At 59.9% G+C, this 15,119-nt stretch overlaps 1 protein-coding gene across 3 annotated transcripts; it reads left to right on the forward strand.

Annotated features, from left to right (window-relative positions):
• The first annotated feature begins 4,079 nt into the window (after window positions 1-4,079).
• On the forward strand, window positions 4,080-14,458 carry LOC101672165. Of its 3 annotated transcripts, XR_006602335.1 has the most exons (7): window positions 4,081-5,761; window positions 8,842-9,933; window positions 10,383-10,427; window positions 10,561-11,819; window positions 12,419-13,301; window positions 13,507-13,694; window positions 13,813-13,907. XR_006602335.1 is itself a non-coding variant. In XM_045066311.1 (4 exons), the coding sequence occupies exons 1-4, from the start codon at window positions 13,231-13,233 to the stop codon at window positions 14,431-14,433; spliced, it is 684 nt and encodes a 227-aa protein (XP_044922246.1). In that variant the 5' UTR covers window positions 12,333-13,230; the 3' UTR covers window positions 14,434-14,458. The 3 variants fall into 3 exon arrangements, 1 of the variants encoding a protein (XP_044922246.1); XR_001180687.2 differs by having other exon boundaries at window positions 4,080-5,761; window positions 10,383-11,819; XM_045066311.1 differs by lacking the exons at window positions 4,081-5,761; window positions 8,842-9,933; window positions 10,383-10,427; window positions 10,561-11,819 and adding an exon at window positions 14,104-14,458 and having other exon boundaries at window positions 12,333-13,301.
• The last annotated feature ends 661 nt before the right edge of the window (window positions 14,459-15,119 follow it).

The following is a 15,119-nucleotide window of genomic DNA, read 5'->3' on the forward strand; positions in this document are numbered from 1 at the left end:
GCTCCGGGCCTCAGGAAACGGCTGGACCCCAGACCCTGGACCCCGGGGGACCTATTCTGCTGCTTACATGCTGTGACACTGGGGACCAGTGTCCTCTCGTGGCACAATGGGGCAGACTGCCGGCGGGTCTACCGTGCTGTGAGGCAGCAAGGGGACCGTGCAGACAAGGTCAGCGCCCCACGGGCCGCCCTGAGTGGGCCTTGGTCACTCATTCCTCAGGATCGCCCACGGGTGAGCTTAACAGACCGGTGGGTTCCTCTCAGCAGCCTCCGACCTGCTGACCTCTGACCTACCTGCCTTTAAGGCTGCCACCCCTGCTCCAAACCTTTCTCATTCCTCTTAAACCCCATGGCAGACCCCCACCCCCACCGTCCCTATCCCCACCACCCGCCAGTGACCTTGGCTCCTGTTTCCAAAGCGAAGGGAGGCAGGGGACCCCCTTCGTCCACCCGAGCCCCCACTCCTGGCCTCCAGGTCCTGTGCCTGGCTTGGATGCTTTCTGTCTGGCCTAGAACAAGCACCTGCCTCCTCCCCAGACCCTGCCTCCCCCCTTCCTCCACAGGGGGCCTGAGACCTACCCCTGAGGCTGGAGCCTGACCCTCTGGTTTTTCCCTGTTTCCGGCGCCTTTCCCCAATCCCAGACCCCAGGACCAGCTTGACGGTTTTTGCCTTCGCCACGGACCACCTGCTCTTCTATTTATGTAGTTCTGTCTTTAAAGTGACTCCCTTTCCTCGCTTGATTTTAAATCACAGAAAGCTTGATGTGTCCACCACAGTAGGAAAGCGGCCTGCGGCAGACAGCGCTGGTGTCCCCACTGTCTGTCCACACCTTGTTTCCATGAGGCCCCTGACGTTTAGCTGAGGCGTGGATGCCCGCAATCCAGGCCCATTTCCCAGCTCAGCGCGCAAGGCGGTGTGGACATTCTCCGGAGTCCGGCAGGTGGACGCACGCTTCAGCACCCCCTTCTTCCTTCTGGAACGCAAACGTGATAACCGGAGCACGGGCAGCACTGTTGGACCATGAGAAGAACAGCAAGAAGACGGAGGGAGCCCGGGTCCCTGGTGGCTCCTGATGGCCGTGGCACCTCTCCACCAGCCCTCGGAGTTCTGTCTCAGGGCTGCATTTGTTCGAGAGAAATACACTTCTCTCACTGAAGCCACTGTGGTTTGGGGATTTGCAGGGCAGTGACTGTATGAATGAATGAAAAAATAATATTCTGCAATTGTCGGTAGGACCGGCTGCCCATCGAGGCTCTGGACACGAGGGCTGCTGTGTTTGTGAAAGAAAACATTAGTCATCATTAGCCAGAGACCGTCTCTGTGTATCCGGGACAGGTAACTGAAACAGGAGTGACTTTCTCCCCACGTGATTCCAAGCAGATTAGCGCCAGGTCCCTTACCTAACCGCTGCCTCAGTCGGCGGGCTGGACATGCCCCGACAGCTGGAGGCACGGCGCGGCAAGAGAGAGCCTGCCTCCCTCAGCATCCGCCCCCCAACGTGTGGCCTGGGATCACCTGGCTGTGTGCCCTCCCCCGGGCCCCGTGTGCTCGGTCATGGTGAGGAGCCCCGCTCCAAGCCGGGGACGTGTTCATCGCCCTCCAGAACCTCGCGCCCTGCCTGTCCCGCGGCCCCACGCCGCCCCTCACACCCCGCCCGGAGATGATGCTGGTTGATCATCTCACACACGTTTCTCGAGCTCTTGCTGTCTGTGGCTACAAACATGGGCTCTGGAACCAGACCACCAGGCCCGCCTCCCGCTGGGACACCTGGGGAGTTATGTCGCTTCTCTCCACCTCGGTGTTGCCCGTCTATAAAATGGGCCTGAAGGGTTAGACCACTCGATATGTGTCAAACCCTTAGAAAAGAGCCCGGGATGGGCTAAGCCCCCAGGATGCGCTAGCTGCTACTGTTGTGTGTCGAGCAAGGGGCCCACAGCAACAAGCTGGATAGGCAGGGAGTCCGCTCTCCTGGGGGAGACGGGGTGACCCGCCTGAGCCTCTCCATACACAGCTTCAGCCCTGCCTGTCAGCATGGCTCATGCTATGCCAGAGCTCTGGTCGCCTCTGATTTCCGAGCCCCTGGCAGGAGCCTGCCGTGCCGCAGGTGCTCGGGAAACCGGACCAACAGAGCGATGAGCGTCCCCCTTCCTCCCGGCCAGGTCCCCGACCGGAGCCCAGCACTGCTCCTTCTGCCAGTGGCTTTCTTCCCCGCCAGGCCACGCCACGGACTCACACAGGCGCATCCGTTCGAGTGAGAAGATGTTGGCACCGTGGAGCCCGGGCCACGAGGTCCGAACACTGGCTTTGGATTCCGACTCTCCAGCCTGTCCGTGGTGTGGCCCTGGGCAAGTTGACCTCCGCTCATGACCCTCGTCTCCCTCACCTGAGAAATGGGCTGATGGCCCATGATCTGTTTGTGCAAACAAAACCTCAGAAAGACTCAGTGGCTTGAGACACCCACCACACTCCCATCGCCGGGGTTCCTGTGGGCGGGACTCAGGAAGGGCTCAGCAAGTGGTTCCGGCTGCAGGGCTCCAGTCCCGGCGTGCGGCCCAGTGCACAGGCTCCAGGCAGGGGCGAGTCACCGTCCCGCCCCGGATCAAGCAGAGGAAAATCAGAGTCCCCTCTTTGATGGGGCTGTGGGAAAGTTCCAGAAGAGCACATGGGAAAGTACACTCCCGCTGGCTTCGGAGGGCTTGTGGGTGGAAACACCTGGACGTTGTGCCACGTGCCCGCCAAGTGACATCTGCAGCAGCGGCGGCCCGTTATCACGGCTCGCCCTGGAAACCCGCCCCTGCTCCTCTTCCCCCGGCCGGTCAGGTCGCATCCTGCTTGTGGCCCACAGGAACTGGCTCTCAGGGGACAAAGACCTGGTGGTTCACTCAGGGTGCCCGGGGTGTGGCCAGCCACTGGGCGGAGGGTTGCGTGGGGTGCTTCGCCCAGATCCGGCGAGAAGCAGGGGCCCCCATGCGGCCAGGTGAGCTCACCCGTGGCTTGTCCCCACCCCCAGGGTGGCAGCCACTCCACGGGCAGATCCTGGCAGAGCCTCATGGCGTGATTTGCCGCCCCACCTGCCAAGCGGCACTGATCTCAGGCCTTCTGTGCAAGGCCACTGAGTCAGGGAACCCTAGCATGATGAAATTTGGACAGAAAGACACACAAAGGAGAATGCTGCAGGATGACCAAGGCCGAGGCTGGGTCCGTGCAGCCACAAGGATCACCAAGGATCGCCAAGGGCTCTAGAAGCCGGGCCAGGGCGTGGAGTGTGTCTCCCACCAGCCTCCGGAAGGAGCCAGCCCTGCTGACACGCGGGTGTTAGGGCTGCCGGCCTCCAGACTGTGGGAGGATCCCCCTCTGTGACTCTAAGCCGCCCCGTCTGGGGGCCTGGGCTCCAGCAGAGGACACTCGCACAAGCCCACCCACCCCTCCGCCCTCTGTGCCCCCGGCTTGAGACCACCCACTCAGCTGCTCTCTCTGGCTCACCGACTCTGGCCGGGGGGAAGAAAGAAAAGCTACGAGTCTTTCAAAAGCACAGGGAAGACCAGATGTCGACCAAGGGTGACCGTGTCCACCACGTGATCGTCTCTGCAGATCACGACTGCGTTTGCTTGTGCCGCTAAGAAGCCTCGCCTCGAGTGTCCCCTGCCTCTGCCCCTAGTAGAGCAGGATCACCCCCAGAAAGCACCTGGTCAGATCTTCACATGGGTCCCCGTCTTCAGCGACACGCCTGGGAGGAAACCCCTGGTTTTCTCGGGGACAAAACGGGACCCTTCGTAAGACATGTTCCAAGACGGACTCGCTCTCAGGGCAGTGAGCCCCGGGTCCCAACCTTCTCAGGGAACAAGAATCGAGGAGCACTCCCCCCGTGAGGGGGGGGGAGGGGGGGGTGCAGCCCTTTCTGTCTCTGTCCGCACCCTGCCCCCCGCCATCCCGACGGAGCCCCCCCAGCCCCCAGCCATCCCGACGGAGCCCCCCAGCCCCCCAGCCATCCCGACAGAGCCCCCCGAGCCCCCCCAGCCCCCCAGCCATCCCGACAGAGCCCTCCCCAGCCCCCCAGACCCTCTTCCACCCAGAACCCGAAGGCTCTCCCATGCCACCCCGCCGGCTCCTGCTGGGGGGTCAGGGTCAGTGCTTCTGAACCGAATCCCCCCTTTTGTATTCTGGCAAAATGCACATGACACAGACCGTCTAAACCATTTCAGGCGGCATCGAGCCCACTCTGGCTGCCGCGGCCACCAGCACTGTCTGTCTCCAGGACCTCGTCTTCCCACACCGAGGCTGTCCCCACCGCACAGCGACCCCCGGCCCCGGGCGCCCACCGTCCGACTCTGTCCATGAGTCCAGCTGCACAAGGGACCCCGATGAGTGCGTCCTACGGGGTCTGTCCGTTGGTGTGTGGCCTGCTTCTCAGCCCAGTGTCCTCCAGGACCACCCATGCCATGGCGGGGGTCAGAATCAGGGCCCCGTTTAGGACAGGCATCCCGTACCCCCCTTTTCACCCTCTTGAAATGGGATTCTAGAAGGATCTAGAACCCTGCCCCTCCCCCCACTGAATGTCAAGTAGAACCCCAGCCCACATTGCCAATCGCCCCCCTGCTGTCGCGTGCGGCCTTTCCCGAGGGGCCAAGGCTCCTTGCTCCTCATCCCCTCCCCAGGTCCCGGCCCTGACACCCCTCTAAGGCTTCTCCTTGCGGACTTTTTTCCTGTAAGCAAATCACATGTGCAAAAGGCTGCAGAGGGCAGAGTCGGTCCCACACCCCATCTTGGCGGAGGCTCAGCTGGGGGCGCCCCACAGATTTCCTACCATCCTTAGCCATCACCCCCATTGCAGAAGTGTGGAAATTGAGGCCCCGAGGAAGGGAGGGTCGGGACTAACGTGCACGGTGCTTCCTCACCGCTCGCGGCATCCATTCTACAGAAGGAAACGCTGAGGCTCAGAGAGGCAGGGTGACATCACAGAGCTCCTCGGTGGCAAAGCCACATCAGGAGCGACGACTGCTAATTCTGAGTCGCTACACCCTCCCGGCCTCTGCGAGGAAGGACCCGGGGGCTCAGATGCCCCTCATTCCTGACAGCGGCTACAGGGTCCCTGCCAGCCCCAGAAACCGGGCCCTGTGCCCCGATCCCGTTCACCACCTGGCCGGCTGTGTGGGCAGGATGCTGTGTCCTTCCTGTGAGCCAGGAGCTGATTAACACACACTCAGCAGGGAAGAGGAGGCAGAAGCGGGCGCAGACATCGCAGCCGAGGCTTTGGGACCGTGCCGGGCTAATTTCTCTGCAGCCCCGGGCTTCCCCCTACTCGGGAATAGCGGCTTCCCAGTCTCGCCCAGCGCGCCCCCCTTCCGAACGCCAACAAGATTGCATTTGCCTCATTTACTCTGCTCTTGTCACTGACCCTACCCTGTAGAGCCGGGCGGGACAGTGCGTGCTCTCCACCTTGGCATTCAAGGCCTTGGTGCCAACTCGGTGCCCCCTCCCCATTTCTGGCACAGCCCTCTGTTCTGGCGAAATTCCTCTGTGTCCCCGGAACGTGCCACGATTTTGCTACCTCTGAGCCTTTGTCTGCAACCCCCACCACGCCTGGGCTGCCCGCCCTGTTTCTCCTCCTGGGCCGACAGGGCAGGTCTGGAGTTGGAGGAACCTCGCACAAACCCTAATTACAGACTCTGACACTGCTGACCTAGGAAGCTGCGCGACGTTGGACAAGCACACGAACCTCTCTGAGCTTTGATCGCTTCACGTGAAAACGTCATTCTAATAGGTATGTTTATCGAGCTCCTACGATCGACAGCCGTCTGGGGATTCGGCAGTGTGTTTTTTAGTGTCTATCCTCTCTTCCTAAGGGCTCCATCAAATCCTAGTGATACTTACTTAAAATTTTTATTAAAATATTAATTACCGGGGCGCCTGGGTGGCTCAGTGGGTTAAGCCACTGCCTTCGGCTCAGGTCATGATCTCAGGGTCCTGGGATCGAGTCCTTCATCGGGCTCTCTGCTCAGCAGGGAGCCTGCTTCCTCCTCTCTCTGCCTGCCTCTCTGCCTACTTGTAATCTCTGTCAAATAAATAAATAAATCTCAAAAAAATAAATAAATAAAATATTAATTACCAGTGAAAAGGGACCGAGGATGAGGGAAGACGTTTCACTCCAGGGGAGGGCTGCCATGAGGACGAAGGGGGGTATCCCATGTAAAGTGCCGGGAGGAAGGATCGTTACATTGCAGCTGTCACCAAGATGCTGCCCTCGAGTCCCCCAGGCTGCCTCCTGCAGTCAGACCTGACCCGCCACCTCCTCTAGGGTCTCCTGGCACCGTTGTTCTATTTCATCCATCCGTCCCCTCATTCGCCCACCTGTTCATCCATCCGTCCATCCGTCCATCCGTCCATCCGTCCATCCATCCATCCATCCATCCATCTATGCATCCATCCATCCATCCATCCGTCCATCCGTCCATCCATCCATCCATCCATCCATCTACGCATCCATCCATCCATCCGTCCATCCATCCATATGTACACACATATGTACGTATGTCCATCCATCCATCCATTCATCCATCCATCCATCTACGCATCCATCCATCCATCCATCCGTCCATCCGTCCATCCGTCCATCCATCCATCCATCCATCCATCTACGCATCCATCCATCCGTCCATCCGTCCATCTGTCCATATGTACACACATATGTACGTATGTCCATCCATCCATCCATCCATCCATTCATCCATCCATCCATCCATCATCTACGCATCCATCCATCCGTCCATCCATCCATCCATCCATCCATATGTACACACATATGTACGTATGTCCATCCATCCATCCATCCATCATCTACGCATCCATCCATCCATCCATCCATCCATATGTACACACATATGTACGTATGTCCATCCATCCATCCATCCATCCATCCATCCATATGTACACACATATGTACGTATGTCCATCCATCCATCCATCCATCCATCCATATGTACACACATATGTACATATGTCCATCCATCCATCCATCCATCCATTCATCCATCCATCCATCTACGCATCCATCCATCCGTCCATCCATATGTACACACATATGTATGTACGTCCATCCGTCCATCCATCCATCCATCTACGCATCCATCCATCCATCCATCCATCCACCCAGCCAGCTCCAATACATTCATCCACCCATTAGTTATTTACGACATACAACATGCCAAGTCCCGTGCTTGGTGGGTAGGAGATAAAGACAATACAGTCTTGGTCCTTCCCTTCACGGAGATCACTGTCAAGTGAGAGAGAAATGCCATCAGAAAGTATTTACAGTCTACGGCCATACCACCCTGAACGCGTCCAATCTCGTCAGAAAGTATTTACAGCATCTGAGCTTTGACAGATCGTGTGCAGAGCACATGGTTCAGACTCATGGCTTGCAGAAACGGGGCGTCTAAGTTGACACCCAAAAGTTACAGGCAGGTGAACATGGGGCAGGGAGGGAAGAGGACGTTCCCGTGAAGCGTAGAAGGTGAGAAGGGGGGGGAGAGGAGTGCGGGCCTGGAGAGGTAATAAAGGACCTTGTGGGCCATTGAAGGAATTTGAACTTTGTTCCGAGAGCAGGCTGGGAAGGCTTCAAGCGAGGAAGGGCATGGCAGGCTCTGGTTTTGGAGAGGTCGGTGTGGCTGCAGTGTGGACAGTGGGTTGGAGTGGATGGGAGGCGGGGGCGAGCGGGAATCATCTGAGGAGTCCGCTGGAAAGCTGGAGCCGCGACGGCCCCACCAGCAGCAGGTGGCAGGAGTCTGGAGCAGGGCACGGGCAGTGGGGTCAGGAGAATGGACTGAGCTCTCCCCTCCACTTTTCCTGACCTAGATTTCCCCCTGCTGCACGATGAAGGAGCGTCTGCACCTAGCTCCTGCAATCATTGACATGTTTCCTGTTCTTTTGCTTTCTCTGTAGGCAAATAGCAAGACAGGCAGATTTCCCTTTCCTGAACATTTGAAAGTGAGTTTGGTGTGATGATGCTCTGTCCCCAGGCCCTTTGGCTACAGCTCCCAGAGTAAGGGCACCTTCCTCCTTAACCACAGAGCAGTGTCACTGTGGAAATTCAACACCAGCAGCATCTACTGTCCTGTCTGTGTTCAGACTTTCCCAGTGACTTCAGGGACGTCGTTCACAGTTGGGTTTTGTTTTGAAAGCCGAGGATCATCAAGTTGCCTGGGTTGCGTTTGGTCACGTCCCTCTGGTCTTCAAGAAAGACACGGGAGGGGGAAAGCACGGGCTCGATGAGTCACTGCAGGTCAGGTGGAGGGCAGGGCGGAATCCGGTGACGGCTGGGCTCTGGCCTGGGCTACCAGGGTGCAGTCCCCCGGGTGAGGTGTTCCAGAGAGGGAGAAGATCTCGAGAGAGAGGAATTGTGGGGCAGGTGGAAATGCAGGTGTGAAGGTCAGGAGACCGGTCTCTGCGGGATACAGACCGCAGGCTGCCTTAGTGTCCCGGGGCGGCCGTAACGAGTGATCATAAACGATGTGCCTTAAGACAACGTCTGGAGACCAGAAGTCCTAAATCAGAGTGAAGGCAGGGCCACGCTCCCCACAAAGGCTCCAGGGAGGAATCCTTCCCTGCGTCTTCCGGCTCCCGGTGGCTTTCAACAGCTGCGGGCGTCCTGGCTTGCTGCTGCATCGTCCGGTCTCTGCCTCTGCAGGGACACGTGGCCTTCCTCCCTGTGTGTCTTCACAGGGTCCTCTTACAAGGATACCAGTCACCGGATTTAAGGCACGCCCAACTTCAGTGTGACCTCATCTTAACTAATTACATCTGTAAAGACCTAATTCTAAATAAGCTCATATCCTGAGTTTCCAGGTAGCTGTGAACTTGGCGGCACCAGAGACCACCAGGATCTACATGATAATCGAAGCCCCCGAAAAGGGTGCCATTGCCTGGGAGGTGGAGAGGAAGGAGAGGCGGCTTGGGACACGGAGCAGACACGGAGCGCGTGCCTGTGAGCAGGCAGGTGACTCGGGCCTGGTCTCCCGGCAGGTGCTAAACCGTCATCTGTCCCAGGTTCCCCCTCATGGGCGAGGGCACCCCTGCTCACCGCTCACCCCGTTCCCCAACACCGTCCCTCTCCGTCCCGGGGACAGGGCCACACGAGCGGAACACAGAATAAGGAGTCCTACCACCAGTGGACCTGCCCCTTGGGGGCACTTAGCTGCAAGGACACGGCCGCGCGATGCCGCCCCAGGGGTGACGCCCACCCCCATCCGCTCCTGTCCCCAAGGCCTCCCTTTGACTTCTGCAGCTGCCAGGCTGGGTCTGCGGGCCGCCCAGCCTCCTGAGAGTGTCTGCGCTCTGGGCCCCGTCACCCTGGGAGCCCCAGCCATCCCTTGCCGCAGGGGGGTGGGCAGGGTGCCCTGGACGCACTTCCCTTGTGTGGACTGGCTCATCGGATCCCATGGGGGCCTGTGGGAGCGTCAGTGCCGTGGGAACGTTGTCGTGAGTCCCGCACCGTGGCCAAACCGAAGCACCGAGTCGCCCACCCACGGACACACAGGAAGGCGGACGAGCTGCGACCCACATGCAGACCCAGGGCTTCACGGAGCCCCAGAGAGCACGGCTGTGGACAGACCCCAGCCCCTCGTCCTCATCTGACGGGCCGGAATGTCATTGGCCGATTTCAGGGGGACCGTGGAAGCTGTCTTGCCCCAGCCCGAGGATCTGCTCTGATGCTCCCAGGAGCTGTCTGGGGTCTGGCCCGAGCTGGGGCTCTGCCCTGTGCCCCCTGCACCTGACGGGGGCAAGACAGGGGCCTGGGTGCTGGGGTCCGAAGGGCAGGTGGGGACCTGAAGCCGGGGGCCTCCAGGCCTCCGTGTGGCTGTGGTCTTTCGGAGCTGGGGCTCGGCCCTGCCGCTCAGCCTGCTTTTCTCTTCCATTCTCTACCTCGGCCCCGATGAGGTGCGTCCAGGGAATGCCCTGCAGACGCCACCTCTGGCTTCTGCCGGTTCTCACCTGTGCCGTAGCGGGGAGGGTTTCTGGTCTGGTCTGGTTTTCTCAGTCTTTATTAGAGGCCTTCGGGATCTTTCCCACGAGGGACGGGAGCCTGTTATCCCCGGCAAGCTGCTGCACGGCCGGTGGGAGGGAGCCCTCCCACACTCCCTGGGGCCAAGCTGGCAGCTGGGGTGGGGTGGAGCCCGCTGTGGGCCGTGGGAAAGGGGGCCCCAGAGAGGGGTTGGCAGGAGGAGCCCCTTGTCCCTCCGATGGGATTTCTCCTCCCCAGATGGGGAGGGGGATGAGGGTGGAGTAGACTCTCCGGGCTGGAAGGACGCTTGCCTCTCGGCCCGGGCCCCCGGCCCCACTCTCCTCACAGCACTAGCTCTTACTGATCCTTTTTGTCCTGCCTTCAGTGCTGCTTCTTCCAGGAAGACCGCCCTGCTTCCCCTGGACCTGAGGTAGTGACTTTCCCTGTGCTCCCAGAATACCCTCTACCCCTGTCTCTGCCAATGGAATTTAGGTTCCTTGAGGGCTGAGGCCATGCCTTCTTGCCCACCTGGTGTCCTCGGCACCCGGCCTCACACATCACAGGCTTGCAACAGCTGGGACAGGAGCCAGCGTTATCTCTCGCTCCCGTTCCCCTCTGGGGACGAAGCTCACTGCCTCACCGCCTCAGGCTCCCAGCTGCTCCCTCCCCCACTGGGACCACATCCAGCCAGGAATGATGCAAAGGTCTCCTGTGTCACACAGAACAGAAGCAGAGGCAAGGTGGACAAAGGAGGCGGTGGGGTAGGGGAACTCCTGGAAGAGGTGACTCGGTCGCGTGGGAAATCAGAGACTGGGAGCGGTCTGTCACGTGAAGGGCCTACTCAGAGTGTTCTGGGTGAGGAGGAGCGAGTGCAAAGGCCCTGGGGCAGGAACCAGCTTGGCAGTTTTGCGGGCCACACAGGTCCAGAGCAGTGGAGCTGGGTGAGCTGTGGGTCTTATTCCAAGTGTGTCGGAAGCCAGGGAACAACGTGCCGTGACTCGGCCAGAGGCCGGCCTTCCTGGCGCCAGGGTGGCTCGCTGAGCCGAGGCTGAGCAGCAGGGCTCGGAGGATTCCCGGGGGTCCCACGGCCTCCCCGGCCCCGGCCACCCGGGTGGTCCTGCACGTGCTGGCCGTGATCTGGAAATGTTGGTAGAAGGCACGGGCAAGGAGCAATGCGTCCCGTGGAGGCGGCTGGGGGCCGCGGGAGCACACTCACCTTCCGGTTCCCAGAGTTGATATGACCTGGCAAGAAGCAGGTCAGGGGCGGAGAGAACCTGTTTTTCAGCCACCCACAGGGATGCAGACATGGCTCAATGACCATTTTCGCCTTTGAGCAAAAACAGCGAGGCCCGCCTCTGTCTGAGCTCCCGGTACTTACACGAAGGTATGAGTTATACGGTAAAAAGGCATTAAGTTCTATGACAGAAAGGGGCCATTCTTCTTCCCTCCCATTAGAAAGGGCCTGACCTGCCGTAAGGGTGCCGCCCTCTGCACGGGGTCTCACCCCGTCCCTGGGGGACCCACAAGGCACACCTCCCTCTCTACTTCCTCCCACATGACTGGTGAGGAAGGAAACTGAGACTCAGAGGGCCGTAAACACGTCCCTAAGGCCCAGGCCAGAACGAGCAGGAGAGGACTCCCCGTCCTGGGCTGCTGAAAATAATCCCTTCTCGTGAAGTAGTTCATTCGCACAAGAGGACAGAGGGGGACACTAAGGTGACACGGACACCACATGCCACCTCCGACCTAAGACAGAGAAGCAAGACATGCCAGGACCCAGCAGCCCGGCTCCCGCGCTGGCCGGCGACCCTCTGCCCCACAGGTAACCACCCCGGCTTCCCGTCGGTCTCCCCCGCTCCTGGGCCCCTCCCGCTGCGGGCCGCTGCTCTCCGGGTCCACGGTGCACAGGTAGTAATACGGATTGTTTACGTTTCATGGATGAAGGCGTATCAGGTTCCTCTAATAAGCTAGCACACACAGGACGGCTTGAAACAGCAGAAACGTACTCTCACATTTCCGTGAGGCCGGGGGCCCGAAATGCAGGTGAGGGCACGGCTCGTTCCCTGGGAAGACACTGGGAGGCAGCCCGTGTCCCGGCCTCCCCCGGCTTCCCAGCCTGGCCAGCCGCTGCCCGCCCCCCGGGCTGTGGCCTCATGGCTCCGGCCTCTGCCACCATCCTCATGTGGCCTTTTTCCCAGCGTGTCTGGTTTCTCTCTCTCTCTTTTTTTTTTTTTTTTAAAGATTCATTTATTTATTTGAGAGAGCAGCGAGTGGGGAAGAGAGAGAGAGACAGTCTCCTGCAAGACTCTGCACTGAGCACAGAGCCCGACGCAGGACTTGATCATGATCATGACCTGAGCTGAAATCAAGTCGGACGCTCAGCCGACTAAGCCCCCAGGCACCCCCTCTTCTTTCTCTAAGGACACAGCCGTTCCACGTGGGACCCACCGTAAATCCAGTATGGTCTCCCCTCGACATCCTTAACTTGATCACCTCTGCAAAGACCTGTGTTCCCAATAAGATTGCGTTCCCAGAGACTCGGGCTTCGGACATGGACGTAACTTTCCGGGCGTCTGTTCCCCCACCGTGTAGAGGAATGTGCTCCAAAATTTACATAGTTGTTGGGGTGTTTGATCAAGCAGTTTAGGGCCCTGCGGGAGTGAGGATGTCCCTGATACCGCCTGTCCTGGTGGGGAGGGTCACACCTTGTGCCTCTCAGCGCCCTAGCTGCTCAGCGGGGTGCGGGAGGAGACCAGCCATCCAGGCTGCTGGAGGTTCCTCGGGAGCTGGCGTGGGTGTAGGATGCGGACAGCCGCGGAGAGGGGCGGCCAGTGCTTCCCGTCTGCGCCTGCCAGACACGGCTCCCGGCTCGTGCCCACCACCCTCCTCCCTCAGACTAGCTTGGACAATCCAAGGCCATCTGCCATGGCCACCGGTCCTCGCATCCTGTCCCGTCCTCTGGGGCGTGTCTCCCCTTGTCATTTAGAGAAACGAGTTGGGTAATGACTTGTTCAGGGCTTGTCTCCCCTGGGATCTTGCCTGTTCCTTTCCTTCCTGCCTTGCAGGGCCTCCAGAGGTCACTGTGGACCGAATGCATGAGATGGAGCCTGGGGGACCCAGACCCTTCTTAGTCTGGTCCACAGGAGACTGCGTGCTGGGCAGGGTCACCGTGGGGCGCCTGAGCAGCCCGGGAGGAAGGGGTTCCTGCAGACGGTCTTGCTGGGGCCCCTCCCATGAGCCCTCGCTTCATACTGGAGATCAAGACGGAGGGACAGACGGCCGCCCGGCCCGGCCCGGCCCACAGGTGGGGTTGATACCCGGGCCCCTGGCCGGCCGCTCTAACCTCCTCTCTGCTCCGACTTGGGGAAGGGCTCCTCCTTCCTCCACTCGGCGACCTCCCACCTTGGGAAAACTCGTGCAAACCCTCGGAGAGACCCCACACGCTCTCCTTCTGCCTGAGGCAGAAAAGCCAAGCCTCCCAGCAGAAAGCTATGAATTCTCGTGAACAGGACCTCGGCAGCAGAGCTGCTGTACCGCGGGGACCCTCACTTCTCCCAGGCGCTCAGAAGCCCCTTTGCTCAGCCCTGCCTCCCACAGCGGCTGCTTGTACCTGGCCTGGGGCCTTGGGCCTCTGGGGCTTCATCAGGAGCCAGGGACGCGGCCACCTTCTCTGGCGCAGGAGAGGAACTCCCCACAGGTGGAGACTTCCATCCTAATAATAATAATAATAATAATAATGATAAATTCCCAGCCCATTGTCCCCCACTGTGCAAGGATCAGCCTCTTGCCCTTCCTGTGTTCTAAATCCCACACAGGTTCTGAGAATGTCGTCGCTCAGTCTCAGCCAAGCCGGAGGCTCTTCTTTCCTCCCCTTGGGGACCGGAGAAGGTGCACGGGCCGCGGGCACCAGGCAAGGCTGGAACGGAAGGCAGGGGCGGGGGAGGAGGGCGGCCTGGGGCCTGGGGCAGCCGGGGTGGCTGCAGCCGGCCGTCCAGGCTCCGTTGGTGGGAAACACGTTTGCCTCACGCGTGCGGACACGTTTCTCCTCCCGTGGGATCCGACCCACGCCGCCGTTAGGATCTCAAGTCGCGCGCTCCCTACCTAAGCAGGCAGCCTGGAGCAAGCCTCGGTGTGCGAAAGCGGAGACAGCCCCGGGAAATCACAGGATTGCCCGGAGACGGTCACAGGAAGGCGACAGCCGGTGGGGACGCCGGCGCGAGCTACCGGGGCCGAGGAGTCGTCCCCAACTCATCCCTCCGCAGTATTATGTGACGCGCATGGAGGGGCCCGGCCCACCAGCTGGTCCTGATCTCAGAGTCATGGGATCGAGCCCCGCGCGGGCCTCTGTGCTCGGCGTGGAGTCTGCTGGGGCTTCCCCTCCCCGTTGCTGGCTGCCCCTCCCCTGCTCGCTCTCTGTCTCTCTCTCGCTAGAATAAATAAATTAATTCATTTTTTTCTGAAGATTTTATTGATTTGTTAGAGACCGCGCACAGAGCAAGAAACAGAGCATAGTGGGGTGAGGGGGAGGGAGAGGCAGGCGCCCCGCTGAGCCGGGTACCTGACCCCGGCTCGATCCTGGGACCCTGGGATCTTGACCGGAGCCGAGGGCAGATGTATTACTGACTGAGTCCCGCAGGTGCCCCCGTAAATCTAACTTAAAATAGAAATGACTAGATCCTCTTCAGGTGTGAGAGTGAAAACCAGAATTTACTAATGTAGATTCCAGAACCTGCTCCCAGCTTGAGTGTTTCCAGATCGTGGTTACCAGTCCCTCGAGGTGGCAGAGAGCATTGCGCCGCCCTCGAACGCCAGCCTGCCCAGTTGGGTCCACGCTAGTCAGCCGTCACCCCGCGACACTGGGGGTGTGGGGGAGGGGCAAGTAGGCAACACTGCCGGCGGGGGAGGGACTGTCGACGGCCGAGGGTCCTGCGGAAGCAGGCCGCTGGGGGCTGCTCTGGGTCCCCCACGTTTCAGGGTTGGAGTCCTAGCCTCCAGCACCTCAGAGTGTGACTGTATTTAGAGTGGGGTCTTTAAAGAGATAATTTAAGGTGAGATGATCTAAGGTCACCAGGGCAGACCCTATCCAACATGACCCGGGTCCTTACGAGAAGAGGATGTCAGG

This window comes from Mustela putorius, unplaced genomic scaffold (assembly GCF_011764305.1).
Source record: "Mustela putorius furo isolate JIRA1106 unplaced genomic scaffold, ASM1176430v1.1 tig00000127_pilon_pilon_pilon, whole genome shotgun sequence".
NCBI lineage: Eukaryota > Metazoa > Chordata > Mammalia > Carnivora > Mustelidae > Mustela > Mustela putorius.

What these genes read in the sequence shown, in the direction of transcription:
- LOC101672165 (XM_045066311.1), top strand. Translation starts at nt 13,231, where the DNA reads ATGAGCCCTCGCTTCATACTGGAGATCAAGACGGAGGGACAGACGGCC. An exon ending in CGGCCCGGCCCGGCCCACAG is followed by an intron (nt 13,302 to 13,506) that starts GTGGGGTTGATA and finishes TCTCGTGAACAG; the next exon opens with GACCTCGGCAGCAGAGCTGC. An exon ending in AGGAGAGGAACTCCCCACAG is followed by an intron (nt 13,695 to 13,812) that starts GTGGAGACTTCC and finishes AATCCCACACAG; the next exon opens with GTTCTGAGAATGTCGTCGCT.